General features: G+C 35.5%; 1 protein-coding gene across 2 annotated transcripts in view; it reads left to right on the plus strand.

The window, feature by feature from the left end:
• The window catches only part of LOC110454031 (sodium/potassium/calcium exchanger 3-like), a 57965-nt gene that overhangs the window by 18080 nt on the left and 24104 nt on the right, over positions 1-15781 (plus strand). For both annotated transcript variants that reach the window (XM_021503348.1, XM_021503351.1), the window contains one exon: positions 14330-14515. In XM_021503348.1, coding sequence (XP_021359023.1) covers positions 14330-14515 — 186 coding nt within the window. The remainder of the gene's footprint in view (positions 1-14329; positions 14516-15781) is intronic.

Below are 15781 nucleotides of genomic sequence, written 5' to 3' on the forward strand. Positions count from 1 at the left end.
CTATTTTTTTTTTTTCACGAAGTTGTTGCCGAAACATTAATTTTGAAAATTACTAAATTTGTGAAAAAAATAGTCATTTTTGAGTATTAATGAGTGACTTTTTACATATGGGTCATATCAATACGCCAGCCTTGTCAACAAAATGTGTGTATGCTATTCAAATCAGGAAATACTCCAGCTGTTTCCGACTGAGATTGTGGTAGAAACAGATCACACGATGCGTGGTTGTTGAGTATAGTATTTCTTTCACTCTCGTTAGTTAATTTTCAAAAATTACAGAAAGACACTCGTTAAAGCTCGTGTCTTTTGTAACTTTTGAAATTAATTAACTCGAGTGAAATAAATACAATATTCAACAACTACTCTTTGTGTAACCTCTATTTATACAATGTTGTTTATCTTCTATTACAAGCAACGCATTGTGTATTGTTTTATTGCAAATACAATGCATTGCGAGCTGTCTTTATGTAACATATGTTCAGTATATTTGATTACTAAAACAAAGAGAATATCGAAATATAAACAATACCGAACTAAAACGATTAGCAACTTAGATCCCCGAAAAAGAAGAATAAGACCAGGTGCCCAAAAATGGTAATAGTAATTTTATCAAGAAAATCTGCTACATAATTTAATGGCGAATGCAAGTGAAGTTCCACTCACGCAGAGCGGACCGAGGTATTGGTGCTGACCACAATGACACATTTCACAGCACGAAAATACACAGGAATTAGTAACGTTGTAATGGGTAATGCATCCTAATGACCTCAGGATTGACAGCAAGGCTGTGCACCTTTTAAATGAGCTACTGTATGTCAACCGACGTTTTATTTACTTACCTGATACGATTTCTTTATAAAAAGGATATAAAATGTAAAAATAAAAAATACCTCTTTAAATGGTCTTCTGAACAGATATTCGGCGGCGTCGAATACACCGAATACAATAAAAAATAAAATAAAATATTTGATTAGTCAATACGAAATATATGTTTTTCATCGAGTAAATAAGTAAACAGTAAGACAGTATCAATATGAAGATGTCAGAGATCACTGTCTGACTATGAAAAGATCTATGGAATTATTTCGGTTCCTTCCAATTCTTAATGAGGATTGATTTAGTTATCATAGCCAGTGTAAGCACAGGGCAAAACCTATGATAATTTTCTATGAACAGTCGAGTATCTGTATTACTTTACGATAAGTTTACCAAGGTTTCTACCCCTTGTGGTATTTACTGTCATACAAAACTGGTTACAGCTAGCAATACTTATTTCTTAATATAGCTGACAATTCTCAATTTCATTTGCTGCTTTTGTAATGGAACATATATATAGGATCTTAATGAGTTTTCATTTCATATGAGATTTTATAAAACGCGAGTGTTAGGAGTGTTTATTTTTGCGAGCCTTGGCGAGCAAAAATTCAAAATTCGAGACAAGTGTCATAAAAGCTCATATGAAATGAAAATAAACTAAAGATACTTTTTATCACATAACTCAGAAAACTTACACTTTTACAGGTTTTAAAGCCAAATGTAGAGGGCTTAAGGATGTACACCTCTGAGAAGTCAAAAAATTCCTGTATTAAACTTTTTTTCTTATATTGATTTTTGGAAAAAAGAGATAATGGCATAGTAGAAAATGCAAAAAAACTATATGTCGGTGTGTTCGTTTTTGTGCTATGATCGGTCAAAGATACCAATTTAACACAATATGTGATTTTAGGTGAATTTTCGGGTTTTGACCATTGGCAGAACAAATTCATACAATTTCTTCCAAGTGTGTTATCAGATATGTATGAATGTTTGTAGAATTGATAAAAATATTATTTTCTTTGAAACTATGGAAGTAAAATGTCTTAAACTTATTCATTTTACTCAAAAATGCGATTTTAGTTACCCCTCCCCCTCTAAAACAGCCACAAAAATGGGGGGTCGGTGTGCTTCTTTTTTTGTCCCATTATTATTTGTGTTATTTTTCACCTTTTTCGGGGTCAAAAATCAAAAGTGCTTCAGTTACCCTAATATGTAAAAAAAAATATCAATAATATATAACTTTCCACTTTTTTGCATATTATTTTGATCATATTGAACATTATAAAGTTGTACAGCAAAATTGAACCTGCTACAATTAAAAATGGTGACACAATGACAATTTAAGTGATCAATCTAGTTTCAAAAAAGGTGAATTTTTTGAGCTTCACAAAGGGCCAAAATTCACATAAATACACTTTTTCAAAATGGCCGCCAAATTGGTCATTTTTTAAAAATTCTTGTAAAAAATGTTCTACACACAACAGACATCTAGTTTTTTTACATGTTTTTTAGATGTGTGTTTGCTATTATACTTATCATAATTTGTTAAATATTACAAAAACCCGTTACACCAGATCAAAACGAGACTTGAACGTGACTGAACCTCAGAAGAGTACATCCTTAATCAAGCCACGTCATTGTTCATGTTATGACGTCACATTCGATTTCTGACTGGTACAGCCAATGAAAAACGCTCCAGGGTATATTACACTAGTGACATATGTAAAAATATAACACGGGCGATATCACTGGGTAACAGACCGATTATGTGATACAAATATGTATATGTTACACTTGTAAATAGCGGTTTTATCATTATTCTAGGTTTTTGGATTCGGCGTCGTTTGACTCCGGTTGTAGATTGCGTAGTCCCTGAGGTTTGCCGTAACCTTCATAAGCCACAGTTATTGCTGTTAGAGGTGGCATGGTTCTTGATATACACACTAAAATCATTTTTGAAATTCATATTTTAAAGGGGTTTTATGCATCTCTTCTGCACCGATGAGTCGTAGAAGGACGAAACAGCTGTACGATGGAGTGTAATTACTGGCATACGTGTATCTATATATATAGCTACGACACAGTGGTTTAAGGTGCAATCACATGTGTGTGTGTGTGCTATGTTTATTATGACATATACCAACAGCGACATATCAGAAAGCCAAGCTTACACATAATTACACTATGATTGATTCACGAAAGGTTCGCTTGTGTCTAATCAGGAAAAGGACGTTCAGAAATATTACACAGGGATAGTACATATAACCTTCAACAGATGAGATTTAATTGGATCTTGTATCGATTCCTGTGTAGGATGTGCTTCATTAGGAACAATGTGTTCGTCTCATTACTCTTCAATAAATTATCTACCGGTAGTATAAATAGTGCATTTGTCATAAAGATGAGTTATATAGTCTACCTACACTTTGATAATTTCACTAATGATCTGATTAAATTAGAGAGTAATGTCATTTCTTGTCTCTGAGATCCTAATGCTATTTCTCGTTGTGTGTACTCGAGACATTTGTCCGGAGTATCTACAATCTGAATAAATACAGCTGTTCATTATCACGTACCGGATGAACAGATGTTAATAGCTTTTATTTATTTATTAACATCTGATTTTAATGAGATTGGAGTATCTAGCTCCTCATTCTGTGTTTGTGTGAGTTCCTAGTGTCATTTTACTTCTTGTCTACTCAAGCCATGTTGTCTTTTATCGTTGTTGACTTTTTATCTTATCCTAATGTGCTTACTCCCTGCGTACCTGATATTGCTATGTACTTGCATTTTACCTGATGCGTTTGAGTACAGGAAACACCTGGGTACGTGACGTTGACTGAAATAGATTATCTGATGCGTTTGAGTACAGGAAACACCTGGGTACGTGACGTTGACTGAAATAGATTATCTGATGCGTTTGAGTACAGGAGGCACCTGTGTACGTGACGTTGACTGAAAAAGGTTATCTGATGCGTTTGTGTACAGGAGGCACCTGTGTACGTGACGTTTTACCTGACGCATTTGAGTACAGGAAGCACATGTGTACTTGACGTTTTACCGGACGCATTTGAGTACAGGAAGCACCTGTGTACTTGACGTTGACTGAAATAGGTTATCTGATGCGTTTGAGTACAGGAGGCACCTGTGTACGTGACGTTGACTGAAAAAGGTTATCTGATGCGTTTGTGTACAGGAAGCACCTGTATACGTGACGTTTTACCTGACGCATTTATGTACAGGAAGCACATGTTTTACTTGACGTTTTACCGGACGCATTTGAGTACAGGAAGCACCTGTGTACGTGACGTTGACTGAAATAGGTTATCTGATGCGTTTGTGTACAGGAGGCACCTGTGTACGTGACGTTGAATGAAATAGGTTATCAGACGCGTTTGAGTACAGGAGGCACCTGTGCACTTGACGTTTTACCGGACGCATTTGAGTACAGGAGGCACCTGTGTACGTGACGTTGACTGAAATAGATTATTTGATGCGTTTGTGTACAGGAGGCACCTGTGTACTTGACGTTGACTGAAATAGGTTATCTGATGCGTTTGTGTACAGGAAACACTTGTGTACTAGTCCGAATTATTCTGACGTTTTTTCCCTGTAGAAGTTGCGTCGTTACAGAAACAATATATACCGACTTTTTACCAATGTCGTAAATCTTTTTATAAATTTCGCAAAGTTGTTATATCAAATTTTTTGAACAATTGAGGATTGATTTCCTACTATTTACAAAATTTTGAGTTAAGTTTGAAGTGAAACGAAGAAGAGTCATGTTTCTTTTTGACACAATGCCAAACCACCTACTACAAACCTCTCGTTATAGAGTTTTCACGCAGGCGTCAATGTAGAAAGAATATTGACTTGACTTGACTTACAGATATTGTCACAGCTATAAAGATAACACATTTTACATACAACACATTTGCCTGACATGATCAACGACCATTCATAAACACAATTACGCACCCTAACAGTAGTGCATAGCCACTACACACTTATCTGCCTAGTATGGAAATAAGAAATACTGGTTCATGCTGTTTTGTCACTGAAATAGTTGACCCGTCATTTTATGTTGGTGCAAAACTCACTTTGCAACCATGGATAATGTTTCACACCAAGTTTCGTTTTGTACGATTAAGATTCAGATATAGGTATTATATTTTTGTGTTGTTAACTTTGTAATAAATGATATGCGTTCTCTTGAACTATGTGTTTCTCAAAGTGTTTTCTGGATTAAAAAATACTTTGAAGCTGGTTATTCTGGTGTTAATCTAATCTTTTTTTGCAATAGATATCACATTAAAAGGTTTAAGCTCGTTTTAAAGGTACATCTCCTAAAACGTTCTATCGTATATTCCGTCTTTTCGTATTGCAGAGTTATCTGCTCTTGTAAGCAGGTATTGATTGTTATGTCATTGGTTTGTGAGAGTAACGTCATCAATTGTTGAGAAAACGACGTAATTTTCTCACACAAACAAATGACGTAACAATTAATACCTGCTTACAAGAGAAGATAACTCTGCAATACGCAAAGACGGAATAGACAAAATGGCATTTGTTAATATCGAAAATAAACTTGACTTTTAACATAGACGACTATGGGATGAACGTCCTGTAAATGATGTTGTGATAAGAAAAGCTGTCTTCCATACTGATAAACATGTGCATTATATCATGAAAATATAAATTTTACATTTAAATATTGTTTAGTCTAAGTTCTATATATTTTTCAAATTCGTGGTTTATATTGTGAAATGGTGTTCTACATGTTGTATATTTAAGAATGTAGAATTATTTCACAAAAGCTTATGTTTTACCATGTTAATTTTTATAATGTAAATCATATGGATGATAACGTAATACATGTGTATCTCAGTATTGATGTATATTGTAAAAGTTGTATTTTTTTTTAAATCGCTTTACTTTGGATTTTGGAGTTTGCATTATCGTTTTTTGTTTGTTTTATGTTGTACAGTTTCTTTGTGTTTTGATTTTCATCGCAAATAATGTTGTACAAAATGTTTTGTGTTGTAAAGCTGTCTATATTAAATCGTTTGATATCCTTATATACTATGATCTATATTGTAGACTTGTGCTTAAAGATCTAAATCTTGTAATTTACATTCAGATTATGTGATGTATATTGAAAATCCTGTCATTTCTGTCCTATATCATTATATTGAGTTTTTTTTTAAAAATAAATCGCGTGTTTCGTAATTGAAAACTTCTATAGCGAGAAGGAATTAAAGTTTCGGCCACTTGTCACTGGGATGGGGCGCAGTTCTTATTAGGAAGGTTGAGACAATTGAGTTGCCGCTCTGGTACGAAGTTGATAGGGGTCAAGCAGTTGCCACACTTATGCATTGACCGACACACAATAATGTTACAGGACGAAGCTTGTTAAGAGTATAATAATCTATGACAAACGGATTTTAATTTTTAGTGTCCCAATTGATATTATTGATATAGTAAGCACTTGATGGAAGATCGTTGTTATTTCATTAGTGCATTATCAATAAGCAAATATAACAAACTCAAAATTCGAAGGAAGGCAATTTATGAATTGTGCTGTATTTGAATATAGAACCAACGACAACAAATCCCAGAGAAAAGAGGTAGCAGCGACTCCGTTCATCGCCATTACTGTGGTCTTTGTAAAATACGCGTTGTTCTAGATCTGGCAATGATTGTCGTCATGTGACCCTTCACATGACCATAGTAGCAAATCCATTGCTTATGACATTTATTGAGTGGAAACCTTTACGTGGCCCTATAGATATTGAATATTATCAATAAACGTGTACTTACACATATTTGAACACCGTGTGTTTTATGATTAACCTATAGTAAGATTAAATCACAATACTAGCTTATCGCAGTGTTATTTCCTGAAAACAAACAGGATAAAATCTGTAACGAGGGTCAATATGGTGGGTATTGGTTAATTTCAACTATTTCGTAAACACATCTTCCCAACAATGTCATAACTGGAGTTCGTTGCTAAGAAAGCATGTTTGATCAGTGACACGGTGAGGAGAACTATCGACCTCAGAGTCTGACGTGTGTTTGTTTTAATCTTAACGCAATACCAAAATAGATTTACATGCAATGAACAATTTAATATAACGACCAAATTACGTTAAGCACGTGCGTTTTTTCAACAAACCACTCTGCTGACTTTATTTGATCAGTAGATACCATTACCTATGAGTGGCACGCAGGATTATTTTTCAAAGTCATAAATGAATCTACTGGGGATGAAGACAACGACATTAATCAACCTGGTCATATTGTGATATCTACTTGTTATTGTTTGAATGAGCTATGAGTTCAGAAATAGGACGTGTTATGTAAAAACACACTAATTACTTTAGACAATTAAGACAATAGTTGAACATCCATCAATAATACCATCTATAAGTGGAACGCAATTTGAGTTTCAAAGTTATAAATGAGTTGACATAGGGATGCGGACGACGGTATAGTCTCGTTCAACCAGACTCTTGTTGAAATACAAGTGATTAAGCGTCTGTTTGAACGAGACTAACGACGGTATCATCTAACGTGGTTAACCTTTTCATATGGCGATATATGTCCGTGGTTGTTTGAATGGGACAGGCAGAAATACGATACATAAAAATATATGTTCTTTATAACATCACCTGATACAACTTATAAGAAGTATGATCATGTGTTAGAATGACACACATGACACACTTTACGTTACACATGTATACTTTTATCGTTCTTATTTCTCACACCTGTTCTGTTTGAACCTGTAGACGATCGTTTTACTTATAAATATCTACGTTAACAAAGTTTAAGAAAATGTACTGCAATCAACCTGTCTTTAAGAGACATCGGTACCTATGTAAAAACCTTTTTTTTTTTAGACATATATACGTTTTACGAATTTGTCAGAAAAACATAGTTAGAAATGTACTTACCTCAGTTAATACTCTGTAAACTGTTACCAATAAGGTAACTTTGTCTGTCTCATAGTGGTCGTTCTAGACAGGTAAAGAAGTTTATGATCGGTACATCATATTCTACGATCTATATACCTGTACACGAGAGCAGTAAAGATATTAAAGTCTAGGATGGTCAACTTTTGAACGGAAAATAAGTTTTAGAATCGCGTTATTACGCGGGTAAAAACATAAAAACGCCTTTCAAAAGTCTTAATAAAGCAAAAAATGTCGTATTAATCCTTTAATTAGTCGTTATAATGCTTTTTTTAAAGGAAAAATAAACCAATGTCCCTTAGGCAAATTAAAAACTTGAAAGATCTCAATTTAATTACATCCTCCGGTATCCATGCAATTCACCTGGTGATTCAAGTTCCTTCTGTATAAACAAAGCCACTTCGATGATATCCGAATACTCTTTCCTACGGTACAAGTTCATACGCCTGGGCTTTGTTTAAAGTGTAAATTTGCTGATAGTACATACTATGCATGCAGGATTGCTAAGTAATTAAGTATTTTTGCCGATTAAGAATGTACTCTTCTGAGGTTTAAATCACGTTCAAGTCTTGTTTTGATCTTGTGTAACAGTGTTTTTTTTTAAAAATATTTAACAAGTTATGATCAATTTCAATACATGTAGAAAACACGCATCTGTCAAATGTGTAAAAAACTAGATTCCTGTTGTTTGTAGAATGTTTTTTACAGGAATTTGAAAAAAAAGACCAATTCGACGGCCATTTTTGAAACAAAATGTATTTCTTGCGCTTCACAAAAGTCAAATATTTAATCTTTGTGACACTAAATTGATCACTTAAATCATCATGGCGTCATTTCTAATTGTAGCAAGTTCAGTTTTTGCTGTACAGCTTTATAATGTTCAAAATCGTAAAAACAATATGCAACAAAGTGGAAAATTATACATTATTGGTATTTTTGACATATTCCGTGTACATATGTAACTGAAACTATTTTGATTTTTGAACCAGAAAACGGTGAAAAATAACACAAATGATAATGGGACAAAAAAAAGCACACAGACTGTATTTAGATAGATAGAAAAAACAAGTTTAATTTGATTCATTAGATATTAAAAAAGTTTAATAGCAGAACCTTTTTACATCAAGCGTTAAATCTGCAAAAATGGTGAACAAATGAGTAATTTTTCACAAAAAGATAAGGGGTAGGGTAACTTAAGTTGCTTCTCTGAGTTAAAAGAATAAAATCAAGAAATTTTAATTCCATGATTTAAAAGAAAATGAAATTTTTATCAATTCTACAATCATTTATACATATCTGATGACACACTTGGTTAATTGGTTAAAATAAAAAAAATCACCTAAAACCACATCGTACGTTCATTAAATATCTTTGACCGATCATAGCACAGCAACGAAAATACGGACATATATTTTATTTGCCATTTTCTACTATGCAATTAGCATTATACACCGTAACAACGACGTAATTGCGACTTTATAAGCATTTTTACGACCTTTGAAACGCTTTATTACGCTTTTATCCGCGTAATATTGCGATTTAAAAAATATTTTCCGTTCAAAGTTGACCCTTCTAGACTTTCGTACACAAGCATCGCTGTCAAAATCTGTAATAGGATATACAAAAGTGCAAGGAAATTCGTATTTTGTCTTTAGTGCGACAGGAATCCTTATTTTACCTCTCACACTTGAAGGGGGGAGGGGGTGTGTTGAGTAGCTTCGACACGTCTCCTTTTATTCTTGTCATTAGAGTGTAGCTTTAGCTTACATTGTTATGATTCTGAACTTTTATGAGTTGGCACATATGCTGTATAGACATACCATCAAGCATATTTTTTCGAAGGTTGATCGAACAAATGTCACCCATTGTCTAGTTCTGTATTTATATAGTAGTCTAAAATGGAATGATTGGGTGGCGCAGTAGATACCGCGCTCGCCGTTCACCAAGGCAACCGGGGTTCGATTCTTCGATTGTGCTTGAAACGGTATGGTGTCACCTGCCCGACCACGTGGGCTCCCTCTGGGTTCTCGAGTTTCCTTCCACGTTAAGATCCCCCGCGCGCTAACATCGTTGCCAACAATAGTTATTAATATAAGTTGATAGATTTTGTTTCGTAACTGTTGTAAAATAAATAAAGTTTATATGCAACATAACAATGCTAGTTTCTTTATTGTCGGTGTTGTTTGATTGTTATTGGACATCATACATTAATATGTTTATCTCTCTCTGCACAAACGCTGCATGTTATAGTGTTACCCTCGTTATACTGTCACCAATAGTGGTGGTCAGCGAATCGAAGTGTCGGAGTTATTTCGGGATTGGTGATATTTTGAGACATAGCTATAACGGCATTTTCATAAATGTTATAAAGGACCTTAAATTACACTGTCATCCTAATCCTACATTGTATTAGCGAGGATGTTATAAAATTAGGGTCACTATATAAAAAAACTGCGAAAAATTAAATACTTTACTATTACATTGTTTTTCTGTAGCAAAATTAACCAAAACTAATTAACAACACCAATAAAATGGAGAAATGAAAAATACATTGTATACGACCACATTATGTGGGTTCGTGTGCAACTAGTGCAGATCGCACAGATAAAGGTGTCCGCTCGTGACTTCTTACAAAACGTATTGTCATGCTTAAGGTCAACGTTATAAATCTGTCCATCTAAAATGAACGTGTGACTCATACGATGTACCACTAAGAAATGTTTGTTTTGTACAGTCGAGCAGTTCAAACATTCATATTCAATTAGTTTTATATTATATTCATTTTCGATACTAGAAATTATTTACTCCTTATTTTTTCCCCCGTTTTCATTAATGCCTAATTAGGGAAATATGGGCAGTTATCCGCCATAGCTCTTTGTCAGAAAAACCCCCCATAGATAAAAAAAATGTTTTTATCTCAGATACTACTGTGGAGACATTTACCAATACGGCCATTTTTTTGTCATATATATATATATATATAGTGGTCGTTCTAGACAGGTAATGGAGTTTATGATTGATATATTACGATTTATATACCGTACACGTGGTCTGGTAAGGATCCCAGTACCACTGTCAAAAACTGTATAGGATATGAATACTACTGGGGACTTCGTGTTTCGTCTTCAGTGGGACAGGAATCCTTATCTTACCTCTCACACTTGATGGGGAGTGTCTGATTAGCTTCGACATGTCTCCTTTCATTCTTGGCATTAGACTGTAGCATAAATTGTTATGATTCTGGAATTATGATTATGTAGTGGCACATGTGCTGTATAGACATGCCATACTACATATTGTTCCTGTAAATATCTCTCATTGTATAGTTAATATTTATATAGTCTGTTGTTACATAGAGTGGTAAGGTGGTGCAGTAGATAACGCACTCGTCGTTCACCAAGTCGACCCAGGTTCGAATCCCAGAAAGGTATGGGGTCATCACCTACCCGACCACATGGGTTTCTCCGAGCACCACGCAGAACCCGCCGCGCACTTACATCTGGGTCAACAAGATTGATTAATATAAGTTAAAATAATTTGTTTCATAATTGTTGTAAAACAAATAGAGTTTATAATTACCTTTAACATTGAAATGCCAGTTTCTTTATTGTTTACATATTTCTAGTATTATTGTTATTGAACGTCTTACATACATATGTCTATCTCGCTTTCTCTGCACTTTTTTTGCTGAATTTCACGTACTACTAAAGATACATTAATTTTGTATATCAGTTTTAAGTAATTCTTATCCTACATTATGTACAAACAAACGTTGGTAAGGATCCAGTGTTATATGGGATTTTGCCGTTGATATTACTGATACAACACTCTTGTTGCTCCTCGTTATACTGTCATGAATACCGTTTATCAGCGAAGTGTCGGAGTCATCTCCGGAAACGACGATATATCGAGTCATAGCTATAAAGGCATTGTGCAAAAATATTATAAACGACCTTGAATATAATTGTCATTAATTGTATAAGCGAAATGACTATTAAACTAGGGTCACAATATCAAGGATGAACGACAACTAAAATACTTTTCTGTGAAATTATTTTCTGTAACAATACTGAAACAAATTACCAACACCAATGAAATGGAGAAATGATAAATAAGTTGTGTACGACCACATTATGTGGGTTCGTGTGCAACAAGTGCAGACCGCACAGAGAAAGGTGTCCGCTCGTGACTTGGCCTAGGTCATACTTACATTACACACTCTTACACATTTACGAAAATCGTTTTGTCATTGGTCAATGTTTTAAATCTGCCGATCTAAAATGAACGTGTGACTAATACGATGTACCACTTAAGAAATGTTTGTTTTGCACATTTGACTTTTTGACTTGAAGCATATTTATTGTCCAAATGCAAATGAGTACAAGGGATTTGGCACAAGTTATTGCAACTTATGAAGTCATCTCCTATCAACATTTCAATAAGTGTTTATACAGACAGACAATTACAAATGTGTAGTTCCTGTTTCATTAATATATACGATTACGTACATTCAATTTATCTTTGCTATCTATTGTCTTTCTAGTATTTCGTATGAAAGTAATTATTTATTCTGTTCAATAATCCGTATCGATTGAAACGCGGCATAGAGTATTGTAGCCGCCCTCGCAATACTGTCACCATTTGTTTAGGGAAGTGTCAGAGTCGTAAACGGGGTTGGTGATATGTGGAGGTATATTTTTAAAGGAATTAATTGAAGGGGGAATAAACAGATATTAAATATGTTGTTTTTTAACGAGGTAACAGGAGGATCACTATATCAATAATTTACGACAAATACAACGCGTTTCTATGACTTCTATAGCAACACATTATAAAACAGATTGGCAAAAAAGTTTGTGGTGTGCAGATCAGCATTATGTGGGTTCGTGTGCAACCAGCGCACAGCGCAGAAAGGAAGCTGTCCTCTCCTGATTACGCATAGCCATCCTTACATTACACACGGCTTCATTTGATAAAAGGAAGATAGGATATGTTTCGTCATGCTTGTGGTGGACCTTTTACGCAAATAGACAACACATACACTTATGACATTCAGTTAATCCTTACGCTAGCATTTACATGTCATACAGTATCGGCACTGTTTTAGTAGTTTTATTGATATTTGACGTCTTGCATAGACTTGCCACTTTTCAACACTCTTTTGGTACAATTTACGTTGAATGTCTTACTGCATAGACATGCTACTTTCGACAATTTCTTAGTAGTAAAGTTTTATTTTGAACGTCTTACACGTTGGACCCTTTCTTGGTTTATCTGGTATGATAGTTATTTTTAAAATATTCCATACAAAATTTCTTATCGATCCAAAAAATGACTTTTCTATGAATTCTATCTTCGTGACTACGCTAGGAGATACATGTAGTACATTGCACGTGACTACGCTAGGAGATACATGCAGTACATTGCACGTGACTACGCTAGGAGATACATGCAGTACATTGCACGTGACTACGCTATGTGATACATACATTACACGTGACTGCGCAAGGTGATACATACATTACACGTGACTACGTTAGGTGATACATACATTGCACGTGACTACGCTAGGTGATACATACATTGCACGTGACTACGCTAGGAGATACATGCAGTACACGTGAATACGCTAGGTGATACATGCAGTACACGTGACTACGCTAGGTGATACATACATGACACGTGACTACACTAGGTGATACATACATTACACGTGACTACACTAGGTGATACATACATTACAAGTGACTACACTAGGTGATACATACATTACACGTGACTACGCTAGGTGATACATACATTACAGGTGACTACGCTAGGTGATAATACATTACACGTGACTACGTTAGGTGATACATACATTACAAGTGACTACACTAGGTGATAAATACATTTCACGTGACTACGCTAGGTGATACATACATTACACGTGACTACGCTTGGTGATACATACATTACACGTGACTACGCTAGGTTATACGTACATTACATGTGACTACGCTTGGTGATACATACATTACACGTGACTACGCTTGGTGATAGATACATTACATGTGACTACGCTTGGTGATACATGCAGTACATTGCACGTGACTACGCTAGGTGATACATACATTACACATGCTTATATTATTTAAAATGACGATCAAATTTTATTTCATGGCGGCGATTGACCTTTTTCAATTTGTCGATTGTTAACAATTGCTTGACAAATACGATGCACCATTTACGGAAGGTTAGCTTAGAACACGCTTTGTTTTGTCAATTTACATGATTTGTTTAACATTCAATTAATCTTTACTATAGCATATACCTGTATATAAGTTTTTATCAAATTTCTTTACTTTTAAGTTTTGTTTGCACTCTTCATCTTTTCACATATACGTTTGATGTATTCTATTATGTGAAAATATGTTAGTGCCGTTTGGCAAAAAATCACTTTTTAATTGAGGATATGTGTTAAAATAATGCAAATCCAATATATAAACGCAAATGAAATAATGTTCACATGATATTATTGTTTTGGACTTTTCTAGATGAGAACAAGACGGATAGTTGTATCCCGCGATCCGTGGAGGAGTTCCCTGGCAACTTTATGTCACTGGAGGACACACAGGACGGTGGCTTCCTCATACATATCCTCTTTGTCGTGTACATATTCGGGGCCATAGCTATCGTCTGTGACGACTACTTTGTGGCGTCGTTAGAAATTATATGTGATGGTAAGTCTAATTAATGATGTACCAATAGGAATTTATAAACTGGTAAATCTTGTTTGTGTAATTGTTTTCGTTTGAAGTTTGTGTGTGCCGCTCCAGGATCGTTTTTCCTATTTATCACGTCATCTCTATACAGCGTCGGTTAGCTGTACATCACGTCATCTCTATACAGCGTCGGTTAGCTGTACATCACGTCATCTCTATACAGGGTCGGTTAGCTGTACATCACGTCATCTCTATACAGCGTCGGTTAGCTGTACATCACGTCATCTCTATACAGCGTCGGTTAGCTGTACATCACGTCATCTCTATACAGGGTCGGTTAGCTGTACATCACGTCATCTCTATACAGGGCTGGTTAGCTGTACATCACGTCATCTCTATACAGGGTCTGTTCGCTGTACATCACGTCATCTCTAAACAGCGTCGGTTAACTGTTCCTCACGTCATCTCTATACAGTGTCGGTTATCTGTACATCACGGCATCTCTATACAGCGTCGGTTACCTGTACATCACGTTATCTCTATACAGGGTCGGTTATCTGTACATCACGGCATCTCTATACAGCGTCGGCTAGCTGTACATCACGTCATATCTATACAGCGTCGGTTAGATGTACATCACGTCATCTCTTTACAGCGTCGGTTAGCTGTAAATCACGTCATCTCTATACAGTGTCGGTTATCTGTACATCACGTCATCTCTAAACAGCGTCGGTTAACTGTTCCTCACGTCATCTCTATACAGAGTCGGTTAGCTGTACATCACGTCCTCTCTATACAGGGCTGGTTAGCTGTACATCACGCCATCTCTATACAGGGTCGGGTAGCTGTACATCACGTCATATCTATACAGCGTCGGTTAGATGTACATCACGTCATCTCTATTCAGGGTCGGTTAGCTGTACATAACGTCATCTCTATACAGAGTCGGTTAGCTGTACATCAAGTCATCTCTATACAGGGTCGGTTAGCTGCACATCACGTCATCTCTATACATGGTCGGTTAGCTGTACATCCCGTCATCTCTATACAGGGTCTGTTCGCTGTACATCACGTCATCTCTAAACAGCGTCGGTTAACTGTTCCTCACGTCATCTCTATACAGCGTGGGTTAGCTGTACATCACGTCATCTGTATACAGGGTCGGTTAGCTGTACATCACATGATCTCTATACAGCGTCGGTCAGCTGTACATCACGTAATCTCTATACAGCGTCGGTTAGATGTACATCACGTCATCTCTATTCAGGGTCGGTTAGCTGTACA

This window comes from Mizuhopecten yessoensis, unplaced genomic scaffold, assembly GCF_002113885.1.
Source record: "Mizuhopecten yessoensis strain PY_sf001 unplaced genomic scaffold, ASM211388v2 scaffold7635, whole genome shotgun sequence".
Lineage (NCBI taxonomy): Eukaryota > Metazoa > Mollusca > Bivalvia > Pectinida > Pectinidae > Mizuhopecten > Mizuhopecten yessoensis.